The sequence below is a fragment of the Salmo salar genome, chromosome ssa08 (genome assembly GCF_905237065.1).
Source record: "Salmo salar chromosome ssa08, Ssal_v3.1, whole genome shotgun sequence".
In the NCBI taxonomy this organism is placed as follows: Eukaryota; Metazoa; Chordata; class Actinopteri; order Salmoniformes; family Salmonidae; genus Salmo; species Salmo salar.
In genome coordinates, this window is record NC_059449.1 from 20,035,093 (window position 1) to 20,059,334 (window position 24,242).

General features: G+C 40.5%; 1 protein-coding gene across 1 annotated transcript; it reads right to left on the reverse strand.

The window, feature by feature from the left end:
• Positions 1-1,391: 1,391 nt before the first annotated feature.
• On the reverse strand, positions 1,392-11,520 carry LOC123744210 (C-type lectin domain family 4 member K-like). The gene is made up of 6 exons (XM_045722958.1): positions 10,956-11,520; positions 3,078-3,176; positions 2,579-2,980; positions 2,317-2,441; positions 2,130-2,230; positions 1,392-1,698 (listed from the first exon to the last, which is right to left on the reverse strand). The coding sequence occupies exons 1-6, from the start codon at positions 11,095-11,097 to the stop codon at positions 1,551-1,553; spliced, it is 1,017 nt and encodes a 338-aa protein (XP_045578914.1). The 5' UTR covers positions 11,098-11,520; the 3' UTR covers positions 1,392-1,550.
• Between the last annotated feature and the right edge of the window lie 12,722 nt (positions 11,521-24,242).

The window sequence follows — 24,242 nt, forward strand, 5'->3', positions numbered from 1 at the left end:
CCGTCATCTTGAACTTCTTCCATTTTCTAATAATTGCGCCAACAGTTGTTGCCTATTGTCCTGTAGCCCATCCCAGCCTTGTGCAGGTCTACAATTTTATCCCTGATGTCCTTACACAGCTCTCTGGTCTTGGCCATTGTGGAGAGGTTGGAGTCTGTTTGATTGAGTGTGTGGACAGGTGTCTTTTATACAGGTAACGAGTTCAAACAGGTGCAGTTAATATAGGTAATGAGTGGAGAACAGGAGGGCTTCTTAAAGAAAAACTAACAGGTCTGTGAGAGCTGGAATTCTTACTGGTTGGTAGGTGATCAAATACTTATGTCATGCAATAAAATGCAAATTAATTACTTAAAAATCATACAATGTGATTTTCTGGATTTTTGTTTTAGATTCCGTCTCTCACAGTTGAAGTGTACCTATGATAAAAAATGACAGACCTCTACATGCTTTGTAAGTAGGAAAACCTGCAAAATCGGCAGTGTATCAAATACTTGTTCTCCCCACTGTTTGTAGGTCAACTAGTCTCTGCTTCTAGAATTAATGTGGTGGTCTTCCAACATGGCCACCAGGAGTTGTCGTACGTCAACTGCAAGTCCTCTATACGTTAAGTCTCTGCTTCCAGTGATATCTCTGTCTCTGAGTCATCTGTGTGTCTCTGTCTGTGTGACTGCTGTAGGTGTTAACTCTAGGGAAGTATCAACATGATGACATGGGTAGTTGTGGCTATGCTAATATAAAAAATATAACAAGTTTGCATACTTGTGTGTGTACCTTTGTGGAAGTGTGCATGTGAGAGATTGTTACAGAGGTTATTGTTAAAATATTTTCTGCAGCACAATATAAATCATTCCATGTCTCTACATGGTCACCTTGTCCAGAATATATCTCAACACAGTCCTCCTGCCGAGGGAATGGGACTTGCTATTTGTGATGATGGACAGGACACTATAATACCAGGAAGATATAGAGGGGAAGTGGAAAACAAAGGCTAGCTGCTAACAAATATATTCAGGGAGTTTCCAGAACTCCCCCTTCCTTTCACCTTTCTGCTGATTTGGACCGTTTGTTTACTTCCAAATATACATCAACATGTTCAGGAGGTCCAGCACTACACACATGGGTCATTACAATGTCCATACAATAGATTTGAGACTACAAACTGCTCCAAGTGGATATTGAGGTAGGGTAGTCTTAGCCAGTGAGGAGGAAATGGCGACAGAAACGGATGCAGCTCTGTTCTCTCTTAATGAACCAGATTGGTCGAGGAGGTTTTGAGTGACAGCTAGTTGAACCACTGAAAATAACAACTTCACTTCCCTTTTTTGAGACCCATATAGTAGAGTCTGATGTACTATCTTCATGTTGACTCTGGTAAACAGGAAGCTACAACGTCAGGAAACAAGTAGGACTTTTATTAATATATTAATACAAACAAATACAACATTTGTGTGCATGAGTTTGAGACAAAGAGAGAGAGAGACAGAGACAGAGGAGGAAGTTCTGTGCACTGTAGTCTACTGTATGTGTTACAGCATGTTGTCATGGTGATTTTAAAACACTTTCTCACAAACCCAGTTGAGTTTGCTGCCACATGACATGTCATTCCATGCCTTTAGAGGACTCTGATCTTTGTGTATCTCAGCACAGTCCTCGTCCCCATTAGGACCTGCATTATCAGGCTGTTTGGCATACCAGTACCTACAGGGTTAAAAACAGTCAGATATCATGGTTAATACCAGTACCTACAGGGTTAACAACAGTCAGATATCATGGTTAATACCAGTACCTACAGGGTTAAAAACAGTCAGATATCATGGTTCATACCAGTACCTACAGGGTTAAAAACAGTCAGATTTCATGGTTAATACCAGTACCTACAGGGTTAAAAACAGTCAGATATCATGGTTTATACCAGTACCTACAGGGTTAAAACAATCAGATATCATGGTGAATACCAGTAGCTACAGGGTTAAAAACAGTCAAACATCAGTTACAACATCATAATACTAAATAATATGTAGACATTTGTCATCTGATAGTTAACTGTTGACTGCTATCATCAATATCAGTAACCTGCATAGAAAAAGGTTGAATGGAGCCTTATTGACAGATTAGTTATCATCTCTCACCTTGTGGTCAGTGGGGTGTCGTCTACCCATTTCCAGGTCCCCTCATTAACAGAGTCAGTCAGACCAATCCAGACTCTCCTCTTGAGGTTGAAGAGAAACTCCTGTTGTTCATAAAGATAAATATAGAGATGTATTGGTTTGATCATATCTACCCCTGCACACTCATCCCTCTCCCTCTGCCTCTCACCTGTTCCTTATCACTGTTTATGATCACCAGGTCTGCTCCTCTCTTCAGACAGTCCTCTCTGCTCTCCTTCCAGGTTTTAGACTCAGTAGACAGGAAGTACCAACTGGATTCAAACTTCTGCCAGCCTTCCGGACAGGTTTGAAAATATTGATGAAAATACGAATTTCCTTCAATTTATCACACTGGACACTTAATGAAAGAACACAGACTCATGATCAGTTGTGTATTGTTAATGATAATTTATTACTGTAGGTTTACTCACCGAGATTGGTAAGCCTCCCGCTAAGAAAATCTCTCTCAGTCTGTAGCTTGTCTCTCTCTTTAGTGATGGTGTTGTAACTGGTCTGTAGCTGGTCTCTCTCTTTAGTCAGGGTGTTGTAACTGGTCTGTAGCTGGTCTCTCTCTTTAGTGATGGTGTTGTAACTGGTCTGTAGCTGGTCTCTCTCTTTAGTCAGGGTGTTGTAACTGGTCTGTAGCTGGTCTCTCTCTTTAGTCAGGGTGTTGTAACTGGTCTGTAGCTGGTCTCTCGCTTTAGTCAGGGTGTTGTAACTGGTCTGTAGCTGGTCTCTCTCTTTAGTCAGGTTGTTGTAGCTGGTCTGTAGCTCTTCTATCTCTGCAGATGAGTTGGTCTTATAGGCTAAGAAGCTCTTAGAGACCCCATCATCTGTTATAACAACAACCAAGTGTATCAATAAAATAGATAATCTGGTGAATTGTAGGTGAATGCTGGTGAATTGTAGGAATTGTAATTTAAGACTTACAGTAGACAGACTGGCCTATGATCCCAGCCAGTAGAACACACAGCAGCCCCAGACACACTGCAACAACTCTGGAGGATCTGTTCCCTGAGCTATCAGGCTCTGTGGACACAGGTACTGTACATAGCATCATCAATGAGACACAATCACACTTTTAAAGTTATGTTTTCTCAACCCATCTCTCTTCCTGTTGGTGGGGACTTGTGGTTGTTAAAACCTCTTGGGGCTAGGTGGGACGCTAGCGTGCCACCCGTGGTGCACTCCATCAACAGCAGGTGCATTTCAAGAGCGGCAAATTTGAATCCAAATAAATGTCAAAATTCAAATTTTTCAAAAATACAACTATGTTACACCATTTGAAAGATAAACATCTCCTTAATCTAACCACGTTTTACGATTTCAAAAAGGTTTTACGGCGAAAGCATAAATTTAGAGTATGTTAGGACAGTACATTTACAAGAGTTGTGTGTAATGTTTTGTCAAGTCAAAGACAGGGTCACCAAAACCATAAAACCAGCTAAAATGATGCACTAACCTTTTACAATCTCCATCAGATGACACTCCTAGGACATTATGTTAGACAATGCATGCATTTTTAGTTCTATCAAGTTGATATTTATATACAAAAACAGCGTTTTACTATGGCATTGATGTTGAGGAAATCGTTTCCCTCCAATAACCGGCAGTCAAGTCAGCGTCACAAATTAAATAATTAAAATTAGAAAACATTGGTAAAATATTATATTGTCATTTAAAGAATTATAGATTTACATCTTTTGAACGCAATCAACTTGCCAGATTTAAAAATAACCTTACTGGGAAATCACACTTTGCAATAATCTGAGCACTGTGCCCAGAAAAATACGCGTTGCGATACAGACTAGACGTCATGTTGGGGAGATCTAAAATCGAAAATACTATGTAAATAATCCATTACCTTTGATTCTCTTCATCAGATGTCACTTCCAGGTATCACAGGTCCATAACGAATGTAGTTTTGTTCAAAAAAGCTCATCATTTATGTCCAAAAATCTCCGTCTCGTTAGCACATGATGTAAGCCAGCCGGACTTCTCGTCATGAACGAGGGGAAAAAATATATTTCCGTTCGTTCAAACATGTCAAACGTTGTATAGCATAAATCATTAGGGCCTTTTTAACCAGAACATGAATAATATTCAAGGTGGACGAATGCATAGTCTTTTATAACGTATTGGAACGAGGGTACCCAACATGAAGTAGCGCGCCAGGTGTCTAATGGGACATCACCGTTCCATGGCTCTTGTTCGGTCAGATCTCCCTCCAGAAGACTCAAAACACTTTGTAAAGGCTGGTGACATCTAGTGGAAGCAATAGGAAGTGCCAAAATATTCCTAAACCCCTGTGTTTTTCAATGGGATAGGTTTAAAGTCAATACAACACATCAGGTATCCACTTCCTGTCAGAAAATGTCTCAGGGTTTTGCCTGCCAAATGAGTTCTGTTATACTCACAGACACCATTCAAACAGTTTTGGAAACTTTAGAGTGTTTTCTATCCATATATAATAAGTATATGCATATTCTAGTTACTGGGTAGGATTAGTAACCAGATTAAATCGGGTACATTTTTTTTATCCAGACGTGCAAATGCTGCCCCCTAGACCCAACAGGTTAAAGATACAGCTTCACACATTAACAGGAGATATAGTGACCAGTTACAGTTATCTCCTAGCCTTGCTAACGTTAGCCAGCTATCTGATGTTAGTAGAATTTATATGTTTAGGACATTCGTAACGTATTGTACATTTTGCAAATTCGTAACATATACAAATTGTAATTCGTAACATGTCATACAAAATGTAATTCGTAACATAATAGAAATTGTAATTTATAACATACAAAATGGATCATGGACATCCACAAATTGATACATGTCATATTAAACCTATCATATTACACTAAATGGAGTGACTCGGATTTACGTACATAATAATAAAAAATGCATTGAGACCAGGTTGGAAATACACAGTGGCGATTTGCATTGGACTTTATGAACATGGAAATGAATGTTTCAGCAGTTAGTATACATCCTAAAATACAGAGCCTCAAACATTTCAGAACATTTAACCTCTAGTCTTAAAGGAACAACGTTTCATGTATCCTTTTCCACAAGTATATCAATTCAAAAGCTTTCCCTTGTGAAGTAAGACCTATATTTGGAAGACACAATGTATTCCGTTTTTGAATATTTAATAATCTGTTTGTTACAGTTTATTTTACTCAGTTGAATTTTGAAGTCTTGGAGCGTAGGGCATCGGCCTTCCTCATCACATTAACATAGGCACAATTGTTTATGCAGCAAGTGGAAGGATAATAACCATTAGTTTAAACTTACATGTGTGTGTCTCTATGACTACAGTGTACTTACCAGTGTTCTGAGATTCAGGTTGTTTATCTATGATCCTGTTCACTGTATCCTGTCCACAGCTCTTCCTGTCCACATTAGCATAAATCTCCTCAGACTGCTCCGTATAAAGGTTCATTCTAATTGCCCCCTTAAAGTATACTTTGGTACTTTATGTATCTACACACAGTACAACAGACAGTATATTATGTTGCATATCCTGTTAAACAGCTGCTTTAGTTTAACAGTCTGTTGTGTCTGAGAACGTACAGTGTTATAGATGTAGGGAGGACTTCACACCTCATACATCCTGTTAAACTGCTGCTTTAGTTTAACAGTCTGTTGTGTCTGAGAACGTACAGTGTTATAGATGTAGGGAGGACTTCACACCTTAACCCTTTGTGTCACCAACCCCGGTGCTCTAAAATGAATGTGAAGAATAGGGAGAAAGAGCTGATGCTGATAACATTGTAGTGTAATACAGAAAATCCCCATCAATTGGATGAGTCACTATTATGTAGGTGGATGGAAATTATCCAAACATTATTTGAATATAATAATAATAAACTACATTAGTCAATCTGACTACATTATCATGTGAATGCTATAGGCCCAGAATGGTATCCAGAGGGAATATAGCCAAGGTTGCAAGCCTTGCGTCACCACTCGGAATACTATAAAATGCACGTGTCTAGGTTTACCGTTATGCAATTATTAAGAGGCTGAGGAACAAGGAGCTAATATTTTGCAATCAATGTCTAGCATTCAATTATTCAGTTAACCTCAGAGATGCACAGTTAGATACCAAGCATATATGCTATGTGCTTTTGGAAAGTATTCAGACCACTCAACATTTTCTTAACCAGTGGTTTGAGCAGACAGCAACCTCCAGGAAGAGACACAATAGCAGATAGACACCATGATGAGTGTGTAGGTATGTAGCAGACAGGTCCACTGGTGTATGGTACATTGTGTTGCTGTTGGTAACCTACATGTTGTCCCTTGTACAGTGAAGGTTGTGAGTCATTCTCACCTTTTATTAGCATTGATTTTGTGTGAGTGTGTGTGTTTCCTCTCAGTAATGTTCTGCCCTCTGTGTGTGTCCAGGTCACACTGTTTTAAGTATCCAATCACATTCAATTAGGAAGCTGGTAGACCTTGTTAAAGAACTTTGTTCCTTCATTTATTAATCTGTGCTTTGTTATTCTTAATATTAAAGTGATAAGCATAGGCTAATAATTGGTCACGCTTTTTTTGCAAAATCACATGACATGTTTCTAATAAAAATAAAGAAGAATCATTTTCCAGAGTACAGTATGTCTACATACTCTCCTCTAAATCTAAACATTTACATTTACGTCATTTAGCAGACGCTCTTATCCAGAGCGACTTACAAATTGGTGCATTCACCTTATGATATCCAGTGGAACAAGCACTTTACAATAGTACATCTATATATTTTCGGTGGGAAGGGGGGGGTTTAGAAGGATTACTTTATCCTATCCCAGGTATTCCTTAAAGAGGTGGGGTTTCAGGTGTCTACGGAAGGTGGTGATTGACTCCGCTGTCCTGGCGTCGTGAGGGAGCTTGTTCCACCATTGGGGTGCCAGAGCAGCAAACAGTTTTGACTGGGCTGAGCGGGAACTGTGCTTCCGCAGAGGTAGGGGGGCCAGCAGGCCAGAGGTGGATGAACGCAGTGCCCTTGTTTGGGTGTAGGGCCTGATCAGAGCCTGAAGGTACGAAGGTGCCGTTCCCCTCACAGCTCCGTAGGCAAGCAACATGGTCTTGTAGCAGATGCGAGCTTCAACTGGAAGCCAGTGTGGAGGAGCAGGGTGACGTGAGAGAACTTGGGAAGGTTGAACACCAGACGGGCTGCGGCATTCTGGATGAGTTGTAGGGGTTTAATGGCACAGGCAGGGAGCCCCGCCAACAGGGAGTTGCAGTAATCCAGACGGGAGATGACAAGTGCCTGGATTAGGACCTGCGCCGCTTCCTGTGTAAGGCAGGGTCGTACTCTGCGAATGTTGTATAGCATGAACCTACAGGATCGGGTCACCGCCTTGATGTTAGCGGAGAACGACAGGGTGTTGTCCACGGTCACGCCAAGGCTCTTAGCACTCTGGGAGGAGGACACAATGGAGTTGTCCACCGTGATGGCGAGATCATGGAAAGGGCAGTCCTTCCCCGGGAGGAAGAGCAGCTCCGTCTTGCCGAGGTTCAGCTTGAGGTGGTGATCCGTCATCCACACTGATATGTCTGCCAGACATGCAGAGATGCGATTCGCCACCTGGTTATCAGAAGGGGGAAAGGAGAAGATTAATTGTGTGTCGTCTGCGTAGCAATGATAGGAGAGACCATGTGAGGATATGACAGAGCCAAGTGACTTGGTGCATAGCGAGAATAGGAGAGGGCCTAGAACTGAGCCCTGGGGGACACCAGTGGTGAGAGCACGTGGTGCGGAGATGGATTCTCGCCACGCCACCTGGTAGGAGCGACCTGTCAGATAGGACGCAATCCAAGAGTGAGCCGCGCCGGAGATACCCAACTCGGAGAGGGTGGAGAGGAGGATCTGATGGTTCACAGTATAAACACAACAATTATTTGTCTTATTTTTTCTCTCTCTTCCTCATTCTCTTAATTTTCTTCTTCCTCCTCTATGTCTCTCTCTGACACTAAGGCTCTATCTCAAATAGTCTCCCCTCTCCTCCTAGCTCCTCACCTCCTCATATCTCCTCCTATCTCCTCTCCTCTGATCTCCTCTCGTCCTATACTCTTATCTCCTCTCCTCCTGTCTCCTCTCCTCTTATCTCCTCTCCTCCATATCACTGAATGCAACCGTCAACATAGTAATTACTACCAGCTAGCAAATGTTAGTAGAATTCAAATGTTTAGGACATTCCGTAGCATATTGTATGTTTTTGCAAATTCGTAACATATCATACACATTGTAATTTGTAACATATCATACAAAATGGATGACGGGCATCCACAAATTGATACATACCATATGAAAGGTAATGTATCATATTCAAATGGAGTGTCTCTGATTTACATACAGAATAATACGAAATGTTTTGAGACTAGGTTGGAAATACAGAGTGGCGAGTTACAGTACATACTGTAGGACTTTATCAGCATAGTAATTACTAGACTCCAAGAAAAACACTGAGAGTGAGAGTTTCCAATCATGTTCTTAAAAATATATGTTTTGACTCATGGATGTCATTCCATGAGAACTGTAGATGTATCATAGAAGCCAAGTACTAATTGCATTTGAAAATGTAATGCTAAGAGAGAGATACATTTTTTTTTGATAATGGTATGCTCATCTTTGACAGTGTCTTTAATGCTGTAAAACCATAGGACTAGATGACCCTGTAAAGACATGGAATGATTACAATTGTGGAAAATATCAAAACTGGATCTGTGAGAAAGTGATGTAACATCAACCTACTATGACAACGTCCTCTCTCTCTCTCTCTCTCTCTCTCTCTCTCTCTCTCTCTCTCTCTCTCCCTCTGTCCCTCTCTTCCACCCCCCTCACCCCCTCTCTCTCGCTCTCTCTCTCTCTCTCTCTGTCATGTTGATGGTGGAATACAGTGCTGAATGGTTAAGTGATGATTCCACCTAGTGGTTAAAGTGAGAGAGGAAGTCACCATAGAGGTGAAATAGCGGTATGATAGACTTACCTATGGGCTCTTTCTCAACTAATATTTCCTCAATTCCTCCTCACATCCTCTCTCCTCCCCTCCTACTCAGAACTCATTGGAGAATACAATCCTAGGTGAGCGACCTTGGACCTTCTGCTCTAATAGGGTTGAGTGTGTGTTACCCGAGTACTGGTCTCCTGTTCCACTCCTGGTCCATCCTCTCCTCCATCTTAACTCTGTCAAACTTGACCTTCTTGTTCATATCTGGCTCAGCATAGATTACCTTTGACATCTTTAACAATGCCTGGGTCTTTCTTTCTATGTAGGTCTACTATACATTAAGTCTCTGCTTCTAGAATTAATGTGGTGGTCTTCCAACATGGCCACATGGAGGCGTTGTACGACAACTGCAAGCCCTCTACATGTTAAGTCTCTGCTTCCAGTGATATCTCTGTCTCTGAGTGATCTGTGTGTCTCTGTCTGTGTGACTACTGTAGGTGTTAACTCTAGGGAAGTATCATAAATATAACACGGGTAGTTGTTGCTATGCTAATACAAAAAATATAACAAGTTTGCCTTCTTGTGTCCGTGCTTGTGTATGTGTGTATGTGTATGTATGTATGCTATTTGTAATGATGGACAGGACACTATTATACCAGGAAGATATAGATCATAGAGGGGAAGTGGAGAACAAAGGCTAGCTGTTAACATATATTAAATATCATATGTAACAGCCTCACGATAATTCAGGGAGTTTCCAGAACTCCACATTCCTTTCACCTTTCTGCTGATTTGGACCCTCTGTTTACTACCAAATATACATCAACATGTTCAGGAGGTCCAGGACTACAAACATGGGTCCTTATAATGTCCATTTAATAGATTTGACACTATAAACAGATCCAAGTAGATATTGAATGTGGGTAGTCTTAACCAGTGAGGATGAGATGACAACAGTAACTCCTCTACATTTACCCTTTAGCCATTTTTTAAAATGTTTTTATTTAAAAAACGTATTTAACTAGGTAAGTAAGTTAAGAACAAGTTACAATGACAGCCTACCCCAGCCAAACCTTCCCCTAACCCGGACGACGCTGGGCCAATTGTGCGCCACCCTATGGGACTACCGATCATGGTCTGTTGTTATACAGCCTGGGATTAAACACAGGTCTGTAGTGACGGCTGTTGCACTTCAATGCAGTGCTTTAGACCACTGTGCCACTCAGCCCCCCAATTTAGCAGACGCTCTTATCCAGAGTGACTTACAAAAGCAATTATGTTTAAGTGCCTTGCTCAAGGGCACATCGACAGATTTTTCACTTTGTCGGCTCAGGAATTCTAACCAGCAACCTTTCTGTTACTGGCCTAGCAATCTTAACTGCTAGATGTCCTGCAGCCCTCTCTCTTCATGAGCCTGATTGGTCGAGGAGATTTTGAGTGACAGCTGGTTGAATGACTGAAAAGATCCACTTCATTTCCCTCTTTTGGGACCCATATGTGGGAACAACAATCATATATGAGCATTTCATATTGTGCTTATATATAACTTCACAACAAAGACTGACTGTCAAAGATTATTAGGAGATCACACAACAGCCCCAGACACACTGCAGCAACTCCAGAGGGTCTCTTCCACCACTGAAAATGTACTGTATCACAAATTATTAAAGCTAAATCTTTGGTAATGTGTTGTACTGTATCATCCAGGAATGGGACACAAAGGTCTAGTACTACAGGGTAATCTCACCTGTTTAATGTGTGTGTGTGTGTGTGTGTGTGTAATTTTTGTGTGTGTGTGTGTGTGTGTGTGTGTGTGTGTGTGTGTGTGTGTGTGTTCGTGCAATCTTACCTGAAGCAACAATTCCATCTCTTCGACTGGGCTTGAAGGCATTTATGTTGGAATATAATTGGCCATCAATGTCTGTGTTCTTCATTGCATCAGGCTCATCATCTTCAAATCTATCTGGGATTTCATAGACTCCCTCTGACATCTTAACACACTTGTGATCAAGAACAGTAACTTCTACTTCTAACCTAAACTCTAATATACGTCTGTAGCTGTGTCTTCTCCCTGCATTGTCCTGTGTTTGTGTGACTTTAGGTAGTGAAACTCTTTATCAGTCAACCACAGTGAATGATACATTGTGAAATCAACACAACACTGGCCACCATGTGACTTCCACCAGTCTTAGTGTGATAATATAATACATGATGTGACTCCCACCAGTCTTAGTGTGATAATATAATACATGATATGACTCCCACCAGTCTTAGTTTGATAATATACTACATGATATGACTCCCACCAGCCTTAGTGTGATAATATACTACATGATATGACTCCCACCAGTCTTAGTTTATAATATACTTCACGATATGACTCCCATCAGCCTTAGTTTGATAATATAATACATTATATGACTCCCACCAGCCTTAGTTTGATTATATAACACATTATATGACTCCCACCAGCCTTAGTTAGATAATATAATACATGATATGACTCCCACCAGCCTTAGTTTGATAATAAACTACATTGAATGACTATATATCATGCTATATGATGTACGTGTGAATTCACAGGGTCTGAATTTTGGATGTGCTAAAATAAATTGGGATCCTGTTAATTGACATATACACTACATATATCCTGACTGAGTTTACAGCACCACCAGCCTTCAAATGGAGAACACATTATGGCTCCCTACGGTGGTGTAGGGAGAAGTGTCCCCTAGATGCTGGTCTTAGGTTGGTTTTACATTTCCACCACTAATGGTTAAGGTTAAGATTGGGGGAGGGAAAGCTGATCCTAGATCTGTACCAAGGGGAAACTTCCCCCCGAAGTGTGACCGGCCACCGATGACCACATAGGATTCTTTGGTCTATCGATGCTGACTATGAAGAGTTACTCAGAATGAAAAAGCAGAAGTTCTGACAATATCTCCATAGTTTCAGTTTTAACCTGTTAGGGCTAGGGGGCAGCATTGACACGGCTGGATAAAAAACATACCCGATTTAATCTGGTTACTACTCCTGCCCAGCAACTAGAATATGCATATAATTATTGGCTTTGGATAGAAAACACCCTAAAGTTTCTAAAACTGTTTGAATGGTGTCTGTGAGTATAACAGAACTCATATGGCAGGCAAAAACCTGAGAAGATTCCATACAGGAAGTGACCTGTCTGACAAGTTCATGTTCATCTTGGCTCTTTTTATTGAAGACTGAGGATCTTTGGTGTAATGTGACACTTCCTACGGCTCCCATAGGCTCTCAGAACCCGGGAAAAAGCTGAATGATATCGAGGCAGCCCCTGGCTGAAACACATTAGCGCGTTTGGATAGTGGCCGATCAGAGGGCCATCAGACTAAGGCTAGTGCACGAGGGGATCCCATGCTTTTACTTTCTCTCTCGTTGAATGTAAACAGGCTTTGCCGGTCGGAATATTATCGCTTTTTTTACGAGAAAAATTGCATAAAAATTGATTTTAAACAGCGGTTGACATGCTTCGAAGTACGGTAATGGAATATTTAGATTTTTTTTTTGTCACGAAATGCGCCGTGCTCATAACCCTTATTTACCCTTTCGGATAGTGTCTTGAACGCACAAACAAAACGCCGCTATTTGGATATAACAATGGATTATTTGGGACCAAACCAACATTTGTTATTGAAGTAGAAGTCCTGGGAGTGCATTCTGACGAAGACAGCAAAGGTAATAACATTTTTCTTATAGTAAATCTGACTTTGGTGAATGCTAAACTTGCTGGGTGTCTAAATAGCTAGCCCTGTGATGCCGGGCTATCTACTTAGAATATTGCAAAATGTGCTTTCACCGAAAAGCTATTTTAAAATCGGACAGATCGAGTGCATAGAGGAGTTCTGTATCTATAATTCTTAAAATAATTGTTATGTTTTTTGTGAACGTTTATCGTGAGTAATTTTGTAAATTCACCGGAAGTGTTCGGTGGGAATGCTAGTCACATGCTAGTCACCTGCTAATGTAAAAAGCTGGTTTTTGATATAAATATGAACTTGATTGAACAGACATGCATGTATAACATAATGTCCTAAGATTGGTCATCTGATGAAGATCATCAAAGGTTAGTGCTGCATTTAGCTGTGGTTTGGGTTTATGTGACATTATATGCTAGCTTGAAAAATGGGTGTCTGATTATTTCTGGCTGGGTACTCTGCTGACATAATCTAATGTTTTGCTTTCGTTGTAAAGCCTTTTTGAAATCGGACAGTGTGGTTAGATTAACCTCTATGGGACCGGCGGGACGAATTCGTCCCACCTACGTAACAGCCACTGCCAGCCTGTGGCGCGATTTTCAAAATCTTAAAAATCCTATTACTTCAATTTCTCAAACATATGACTATTTTACAGTTATTTAAAGACAAGACTCTCGTTAATCTAACCACACTGTCCGATTTCAAAAAGGCTTTACAACGAAAGCAAAACATTAGATTATGTCAGCAGAGTACCAAGCCAGAAATAATCAGACACCCATTTTTCAAGCCAGCATATAATGTCACCAAAACCCAGAAGACAGCTAAATGCAGCACTAACCTTTGATGATCTTCATCAGATGACAACCCTAGGACATTATGTTATACAATACATGCATGTTTTGTTCAATCAAGTTCATATTTATATCAAAAACCAGCTTTTTACATTAGCATGTGACGTTCAGAACTAGCATACCCCCGCAAACTTCCGGGGAATTCGCTAACATTTTACTAAATTACTCACGATAAACGTTCACAAAAAGCATAACAATTATTTTAAGAATTATAGATACAGACCTCCTCTATGCACTCGATATGTCCGATTTTAAAATAGCTTTTCGGTGAAAGCACATTTTGCAATATTCTAAGTACATAGCCCAGGCATCACGGGCTCGCTATTTAGACACCCGGCAAGTTTAGCACTCACCAATATCAGATTTACTATTATAAAAATGTCATTACCTTTTGTTGTCTTCGTCAGAATGCACACCCAGGACAGCTACTTCAATAACACATGTTGGTTTGGTCCAAAATAATCCATCGTTATATCCGAATAGCGGCGTTTTGTTCGTGCGTTCCAGACATTATCCGAAATAGTAAAGAAGTGTCACGCGCTTGGCGCAATTCCTGACAATATAATTCAAAGTATTCCATTGCCGTACGTCGAAGCATGTCAACCGCTGTTTAAAATCAATTTTTACGTCATTTTTCTCGTAGAAAAGCGATAATATTCCGACAGGGAATCTCCTTTTCGGCAAACAGAGGAAAAAAATCCCAAAGGCGGGGCGGTCGGGGTCACGCGCATAAGCTAGTGTCTCTTGATGGGCCACTTGAGAAAGGCGATAATGTGTTTCAGCCTGGGGCTGGAATGACGACATTCTGTTTTTTCCCGGGCTCTGAGAGCCTATGGAAGACGTGGGAAGTGTCACGTTAGAGCAGAGATCCTTAGTAAATGATAGAGATGGCAAAGAAGTTCCAGAAATGGTCAGACAGGCCACTTCCTGTAAAGGAATCTCTCAGGTTTTGACCTGCCATTTGAGTTCTGTTATACTCACAGACACCATTCAAACAGTTTTAGAAAATTTAGGGTGTTTTCTATCCATATGTAATAAGTATATGCATATTCTAGTTACTGAGTAGGAGTGGTAACCAGATTAAATCGGGTATGTTTTTTATCCAGCCGTGTCAATGCTGCCCCCTAGCCCTAACAGGTTAACAAGAGTCTTGTCTTTAAAATGCTGTAAAATAGTCATATGTTTGAGAAATTGAAGTAATAGCATTTCTAAGGTATTTGAATAACGCGCCACGGGATTCAACTGGCTGTTGAGTAGGTAGGACGCAAGCGTCCCACCTAGCCCAGAGAGGTTAAGACATGTAGCTTGCTACCTAGGTAAACAATGTCTCCCTGTCAGGAATGCCATGCCACCTTTGCCCTTAGTTTGAAGATGTAATCCGGAGACAGGTGTTTTCTCCATCTATTTAGCTATCATACTCTAACGCCACTGATTTCAAAACTAGATCCTCCAGAAAGTGGAGAGCAAGACTTATGCTGCTCCAGTATATAATAAAAAAAGCCATGTTTAACAGGATTACCAAGTCCAATACGAACTCATCACTCGGCATGTCCAGCCCACTCATTAGCTCAGCCAATCATGGCTATTGGGAAGGCTGTTGGCTTTTTCTGTGGACCAACAAGGTTCGTAAACAGTTTTATTTGTTTTGACAGATGCCATACAAGTTTGTTATTAAGGTCAATTAGAATGTTCACATGTTAGAGGAGGCATTTCTGCACTTTGTGGCTCAGTTGGTAGAGCATGGTGTTTGCAACGCCAGCATGGTGTGTGCAACGTCAGGGTTGTGGGTTCGATTTCCCTCAGGTGGCCAGTACAAAAAAAAATACATTAAAAGAAATGTATGCATTCACTACTGTAATTCGCTCTGGATAAGAGCGTCTGCTAAATTACTAAAATGTAAATGTAAAAACTGCATTTTGATAACAAATATATATTTTACGTTCAAACGGCTCACCTGTGAAGTCGTGACTTGCGACATATGCCTAGTTTCCTGAATCGGGTCACACATGTACACTGAGTATACAAAAAAATAAGAACACCTGCTCTTTCCATGACATAGATTGACCAGGTGATTCCAGGTGGAAGCTATGATCCCTTATTGATGTCACTTGTTAAATCCATTTCAATCAGTGTAGATGAAGGGGAGGAGACAGGTTAAATAATATTTTTTAAGCTTTGAGACAATTCAGACATGGATTGTGTACATGTGCCGTTCAGAGTTTGAATAGATAATACAAGAGATTGAAGTACCTTTGAATGGAGTATAGTAGTACGTGCCAAGCTCAACGGTTTGTGTCAAGAACTGCAACACTGCTGGGTTTTTCACGTTAAACAGTTTCCCGTGTGTATCAAGAAGGGTCCACCTCCCAAAGGACATCCAGTCAACTTGACACAACTATGGCAATTATTGGAGTCAACATGGGCCAGCATTCCTGTAGAACGCTTTCGACATCTTGTAGAGTCTGAATTGAAGCTATTCTGAGTGCAAAAGGGCAGGGGGTGCAACTCAGTATTAGGAAGGTGTCCTTAATGTTTTGTATACTTCCAGAATTGTTTTTAACTTGTACTGGGCTACATTCAGAAGAGGCTTGTGGGCGTTCTAGAGCAAAGCAACCAACATGTACGCTTTCGTGAGAGTCATCTTTCCAAAGAGGTGTAGACCGAACCGTTCGGACGCTACTGCCGTTTATGTGAGAAGATATAATGCACTATATAGAGAATAGGGTGCCATTATGGACACATATCAAGTCTCCTTCTTATTTGTGGATAGAGCCTTGAAACATCCTGTCACCTGCTGTGGTCCACAGACAGAGAAAGGAGAGGGAGAGGGTGGAGACCCCATTAGACACCACGATGAGTGTGTAGCAGACAGGTCCTCTGGTGCTTGGTGTTAGTATTGGTCACCTACACGTTGTCTCTTGTACAGTGAAGGTTGTGAGTCATTCTCACCTTTCATTAGCATTGTGTGTGTTTCCTCTCAGTACTCTTTCTGCTCTCTGTGTGTGTCCAGGTCACACTGTTTTAAGTATGCAATCACTATCAATCAGGAAGCTGCTAGACATTGTCCTTTATTTATTTCATCTGTGACTTTGTTATTCTTAAAGTGATAATCATAGTTTAATAATTGGTCCCACTTTTTTTTACTAAGCATAAGTGTCACGACTTCCGCCGAAGTCGGCCCCTCTCCTTGTTCGGGAGGCGTTCGACGTCACCGGCTTACTAGTTACCACCGATCTATGTTTCCCTGTTCGTTTGCTTTTGTCTTAATTATACACACCTGTTTATGATTCCCTGATTATGTTCATTATTTAACCCTCTGGCTTCCCTGTTTGTCTTGTCCGTGATTGTTTCCTGTTTTGTGGTTGTTGGTGTTTCTCCCAACCCTGTTATTTTGCTGTGGGAGAAGATTATTGTGGTTTTGAGTAAACACGTTTTGTTTGCACTCATCCCTGTGTCCTGCGCCTGACTCTGATACTTCTCCTATTGAAATCATTACAATAAGCCTGGCAAATCACATGACATGTTTCTAATAAAAATAATGAAGAAGCATTTTACAGAGTACAGTATGTCTACATACTCCCCTCTAAATCTAAACACAACAATGATTTGTCTTATTAATTATCTCTTAATTTTTTATATCTTTATTTATTCTCTTCATTGTCTTCTTCTTCCTCTGTCTCTCTTTGACACTAAAGCTCTATCTCAATTAGTTTTCATAGATTCCTCACTTCTTCTCTCCTCCTTCTCAACCCTATTATAGGAGAAGGTCCAAGGTCCCTCCCTTAGGATTGTATTCTCCAATGTGTTTTGAGAAGGAGGGGAGGAGAGAGGATGTGAGGAATCGAGTAAATCTGAATTGAAAAAGAGCTCATAGACAAGTCTGTAATACCACTATTTCACCTCTATGGTGAGTTCATCTCTCACTTTAACCAGTCGGTGGAATCATCACTTAACCATTCAGGTACTGTATCCAACCATAAACATAATAATGAGAGAGAGAGAGAGAGAGAGCGCAAGAGAGACATTGTTTCTGTGGGTTATTGTCACACCACTTTCTCACAGATCCAGTTATGATTTGTGCCACATTTGTCATCATTCCATGTCATTACAGGGTCATCTTGTCCATAGTATATCTCAACACAGTCCTCCTGCCCAGAGAACAGACGACCATTATCAGGCTGTCCTGTCCCCCAGTACCTAAACAACACAGAGATCCAGACAGTCAGACACTGTGGTACAAACATCCTCCTCAATTATATACATAGTCCTATGTTTTTACAGTTTTAAAGAAACACTCTGTAAGATGATCATACCATTATCAAGAATAGGCCATTAACAATATCATTGATATATTGACATTTTAATATCAAAATATTATGATACATCTATAGTTCTCATGGAATTAAATCAATGAGTAGAAACACACATTTTGATGAACATGATTAGAAGCCATATATCTTTGTTTTGGATCTCCATATCACCTGGTAAAATGGTCAAATCTCTCACCCTGTGGTCAGTGATGTGTCGTCCACCCACTTCCAGGTCCCCTCAGTAACAGAGTCAGTCAGACCAATCCAGGCTTTCAGGTGGAGGTTGAAGACACATGTCTGTTGTTGAGAAAGATAAAGATATCACTCTTAAAAAAACCTCTTGACGCACGTTAAGGATAGGGGGCGCTACAGCGAATTTTGAAATAAATATGTGCCCATTTTAAACGGCCTCCTACTCAAACTCAGAAGCTAGGATATGAATATAATTAGTAGATTTGGATAGAAAACACTCTAAAGTTTCAAAAACTGTTTGAATGCTGTCTGTGAGTATAACAGAACTCATATGGCAGGCCAAAACCCCGAGACAGATCCTAACAGGAAGTGGAAATCTGAATTGTGGAATCACCTTCAACACTTTGCCTATGAAATACACCGTGAGTTAGGATTCATTGAGCACTTCCTAAGGCTTCCACTAGATGTCAACAGTCTTTACAAAGTGGTTTGAGTCTTCTATGGTAGAAACTGACCGAAAGAGAGGCTTGGAAAGTTGGTCATAAGGCGGAGGGCCATTACTACTATGACACGGGCGCCCATGGGTACCCTCCCCTTCCGAAACGTTTAGTAAGACAATGCAATCGTCCCCCTTGAAAATTATTGAAGCTCTGGTTGAAAAAGGCCCTAAAGATTTATGTTATACAACGTTTGACATGTTTGAACGAACTTAAATATATTTCTTTTGCACATTCATGACGACAAGTCCCGCGCGCTACAGTACATTTTGAGTAGCCTTCGGGAACGCGCTAACAAGAAGGAGCTATTGGGACATAAATAACTAACCTCTATGGGCTAGGTGGGACGCTTGCGTCCCACCTACTCAACAGCCAGTGTAATCCCGTGGCGCGTTATTCAAATACCTCAAAAATGCAAAAACTTCAATTTTTCAAACATATGACTATTTTACACCATTTTAAAGACAAGACTCTCGTTAATCTAACCACACTGTCCGATTTCAAAAAGGCTTTACAACGAAAGCAAAACATTAGATTATGTCAGCAGAGTACCCAGCCAGAAATAATCAGACACCCATTTTTCAAACTAGCATATAATGTCACAAAACCCCAGAAGACAGCTAAATGCAGCACTAACCTTTGATGATCTTCATCAGATGACACACCTAGGACATTATGTTATACAATACATGCATGTTTTGTTCAATCAAGTTCATATTTATATAAAAAACCAGCTTTTTACATTAGCATGTGACTAGCATGTGACTAGCATTCCCACCGAACACTGCCGGTGAATTTACTAAATTACTCACGATAAACGTTCACAAAAAGCATAACAATTATTTTAAGAATTATAGATACAGAACTCCTCTATGCACTCGATATGTCCGATTTTAAAATAGCTTTTCGGTGAAAGCACATTTTACAATATTCTCAGTAGATAGCCCGGCATCACAGGGCTAGCTATTTAGACACCCAGCAAGTTTAGCACTCACCAAAGTCAGATTTGCTATAAGAAAATGTTATTACCTTTGCTGTCTTCGTCAGAATGCACTCCCAGGACTTCTACTTCAATAACAAATGTTGGTTTGGTCCCAAATAATCCATTGTTATATCCAAATAGCGGCGTTTTGTTCGTGCGTTCAAGACACTATCCGAAATGGTAAATAAGGGTGACGAGCATGGCGCAATTCGTGACAAAAAATTTGTAAATATTCCATTACCGTACTTCGAAGCATGTCAACCGCTGTTTAAAATCAATTTTTATGCCATTTTTCTCATAAAAAAGCGATAATATTCCGACCGGGAATCTGCGTTTAGGTAAACAGACGAAAGAAAATAAAGCATGGGGTCGACTCGGCACGCGCCTAAGCCCATAGTACTCTGATCGGCCACTTGCCAAAAGCGATAATGTGTTTCAGCCAGAGGCTGCCTCGATATCGTTCAGCTTTTTCCCGGGCTCTGAGAGCCTATGGGAGCCGTAGGAAGTGTCACGTTAGAGCAAAGATCCTCAGTCTTCAATAAAAAGAGCCAAGATGAACCACAACTTGTCAGACTGGCCACTTCCCATATAGAATCCTCTCAGGTTTTTGCCTGCCATATGAGTTCCGTTATACTCACAGACACCATTCAAACAGTTTTAGAAACTTTACGGTGTTTTCTATCCAAAGCCAATAATTATATGCATATTCTAGTTACTGGGTAGGAGTAGTAACCAGATTAAATCGGGTACGTTTTTTATCCGGCCGTGTAAATACTGCCCCCTAGCCCTAACAGGTTAAACATTTAAATGTCTTGGAATGGCCTAGTCAAAACCCAGACCTCAATCCAATTGACAATCTGTGACTTAAAGATTGCTTTACACCAGCAGAACCCATCGAACTTGAAGGAGCTTGGGCAGTTTTGCCTTGAAGAATGGGCAAAAATCCCAGTGGCTAGATGTGCCAAGCTTATAGAGACATACCCCAAGAGACTTGCAGCTGTAATTGCTGCCAAAGGTGCCTCTACAAAGTATTGACTTTCTGGGGTGAATTGTTTTTTTTGTCTTATCTCTTGTCTGTTTCACAATTAAAAATATATTGCATCTTCAAAGTGTGTTGTGTATATCAAATGATACAAACCCACAAAAAATCCATTTGAATTACAGGTTGTAAGGCAACAAAATAGGAAAAATGCCAAGAGGGCTGAATACTTTTGCAAGCCACTGTACATTTATAAACGGAACCTATCATTGCCTGTAATAACTCTTCTCATTACAAACCCCCTTTGTCCCTGTTTTCCTGTCGTGAGTAGCCTGGTAATGAAAGATCAGTATCTTAATGCATACTTAGTCCACATTGTTTGCAGTGTGTAGCCCCCCCCCCTTCTCCTGGCACTTATCATTCTAGCATGTCTTCTTCAGGTAGCGTTACAGTTCATCTTCCCAACGGCACATGTAACTCTTACCTGTCACATTTGATGGTCCTGACTTCAATATCTAAATAGATACATTCTTTTCTCCCACGTACACCCAAGTCTCTCAGCTGAGCCATTATCTCGCGCCACGCTCACTCCACACGAGCAGTCTCAGCACTCCTGCCGCCCTTACCCAGGTTTGGCTCGGACTCAGATAGGAGTGATTAAAAATCACTGTCGCATTGAACGTCTTTGTTGCTCTTTCTTCAGCCGGTTAGGGAGGGTTTTGAGGTTCACACACACTGTTTGTGGACGAATTATTCCTACATGCATTATTAAGCAATGGCTGGCCACTCTTCCGTAAAGCCCAGCTCTGTGGAGTGTACGGCTTAAAGTGGTCCTATGGACAGTGATTAGAGCTTTGGACTAGCAACCAAAAGGTTGCACGATTGAATCCCCAAGCTGACAAGATACAAATCTGTCATTCTGCCCCTGAACAAGGCAGTTAACCCACTGTTCCTAGGTCATCATTGAAAATAATCATTTGTTCTTAAATGACTTGCCTAGTTAAATAAAGGTAAAATAAAAATAAAATATAAAAGATACTCCAATCTCCGCTGTGGAGCTTTGCAGCTCCTCCAGTGTTATCTCTGATTAATTCCCTTGCCTGCTCCGTGGGTTTTGGTGGGCGGCCCTCTCTTGGCAGGTTTGTTGTGGTGCCATATTCTTTCCATTTTTTAACTCTGGTGCCTTTCAGAACAGGTGTATATATACTGAGATCATGTGACAGATCATGTGACAATTAGATTGCACACTGGAGGATATTATTTAACTAATGATGTGACTTCTGAAGGTAATTGGTTGCACCAGATCTTATTTAGTGGCTTCATAGCAAAGGGGGTGAATACATATGCACGCACCACCATTTTTAAAAATTGTTTTAAACAAGTTATTTAAATTTTATTTCACTTCACCAATTTGGACTATTTTGTTTATGTCCATTACATGAAATCCAAATAAAAATCCATTTAAATTACAGGTTGTAATGCAACAAAATAGGAAAAATGCCAAGGGGGTGAATACTTTTGCAAGGCACTGTATCAGTGCTTGTGTGAAATTGTTTTTGTCTAATGCAGCTGTATTGACCTTCTGGGAAGAATAAACTTGGCCAACATCCGGTGAAATTGCAGAGCGCAAAATTCAAAAAGCAAAAGTAGTAATATTAAACATTCATAAAAATACAACTGTTATACACCATTCTTTAGCTTAAAATCTTGGTAATCAAACCACGTGGTCCAATTTACAATAAGCTTTATGGTGAAAGCATAGCATTGATTGTCTGAGGACAGCGCCTCACATACTTCCTGCATTAACATAAATTCACAACCTGCACAGGTGTCACAAAACTCAAATAACGATAAAGTAAATCACTTACCTTTGAAGATCTTCATCTTTTTGCAAGGCAATGGGTCCAAGTTACACAATGAATCATCGTTTTGTTCGATAAAGTCCTTCTTTATATCCTAAAAATGTCAGTTTATTTGGCGCGTTTGATTCAGAAATCCACCTGTTCCAATTCGCCCAACATGCCAACAAACTAATCTAAAAAGTTATCTGTAAACATCGTCCAAATAATTCAAACAATGTTTCTAATCCAACCTCAGATACCCTAATATTTAAATAATCGATACAATTTACGATGGAATAAACGGTGTCTTAATAATTAGACTTTCCCCATAGAAAAGCATTGAAAATTCCAATGCCTCAACAACAACAAAGAATCCTGGATGGGTTGTCCTCGGGGTTTCGCCTGCCAAATCAGTTCTGTTATACCCACAGACAATATTTTAACAGTTTTAGAAACTTCAGAGTGTTTTATATCCAAAGGTACCAATCATATGCACATCCTTGCTTCTGGGCCTGAGTAACAGGCAGTTTACTTTGGGCACGTTTGTCATTCAAACTTCAATAAACTGCCCCCTACCCAAGAGAGGTTAACCTCTCTAGGCTAGGCGGGACGAATTCGTCCCACCTACGTAACAGCCACTGCTATCCTGTGGCGCGATTTTCAAAACCTTAAAAATCCTATTACTTCAATTTCTCAAACATATGACTATTTTACAGCCATTTAAAGACAAGACTCTCATTAATCTAACCACACTGTCCGATTTCAAAAAGGCTTTACAACGAAAGCAAAACATTAGATTATGTCAGCAGAGTACCAAGCCAGAAATAATCAGACACCCATTTTTCAAGCCAGCATATAATGTCACCAAAACCCAGAAGACAGCTAAATGCAGCACTCACCTTTGATGATCTTCATCAGATGACAACCCTAGGACATTATGTTATACAATACATGCATGTTTTGTTCAATCAAGTTCATATTTATATCAAAAACCAGCTTTTTACATTAGCATGTGACGTTCAGAACTAGCATACCCCCCGCAAACTTCCGGGGAATTCGCTAACATTTTACTAAATTACTCACGATAAACGTTCACAAAAAGCATAACAATTATTTTAAGAATTATAGATACAAACCTCCTCTATGCACTCGATATGTCCGATTTTAAAATAGCTTTTCGGTGAAAGCACATTTTGCAATATTCTAAGTACATAGCCCAGGCATCACGGGCTCGCTATTTAGACACCCGGCAAGTTTAGCACTCACCAATAATCAGATTTACTATTATAAAAATTTCATTACCTTTTGTTGTCTTTGTCAGAATACACACCCAGGACTGCTACTTCAATAACAAATGTTGGTTTGGTCCAAAATAATCCATCGTTATATCCGAATATCGGCGTTTTGTTCGTGCGTTCCAGACACTATCCGAAATAGTAAAGAAGTGTCACGCGCATGGCGCAATTCGTGACCATATAATTCAAAGTATTCCATTACCGTACGTCGAAGCATGTCAACCGCTGTTTAAAATCAATTTTTACGACATTTTTCTCGTGAAAAGCGATAATATTCCGACAGGGAATCTCCTTTTCGGCAAACAGAGGAAAAAATCCCAAAGGCGGGGGCGGTCGGGGTCACGCGCATAAGCCAGTGTCTCTTGATGGGCCACTTGAGAAAGGCGATAATGTGTTTCAGCCTGGGGCTGGAATGACGACATTCTGTTTTTTCCCGGGCTCTGAGCGCCTATGGA

Excerpts from the sequence above, each read along its gene's own strand:
- LOC123744210 (XM_045722958.1), bottom strand. The coding sequence starts at position 11,097 with ATGTCAGAGGGAGTCTATGAAATCCCAGATAGATTTGAAGATGATGAG. Across the intron at positions 3,177-10,955 it reads AGATGGAATTGTTGCTTCAG|AGCCTGATAGCTCAGGGAAC; the intron begins GTAAGATTGCAC and ends CTGTGTCCACAG. Across the intron at positions 2,442-2,578 it reads CGGGAGGCTTACCAATCTCG|GCTGGCAGAAGTTTGAATCC; the intron begins GTGAGTAAACCT and ends CCTGTCCGGAAG.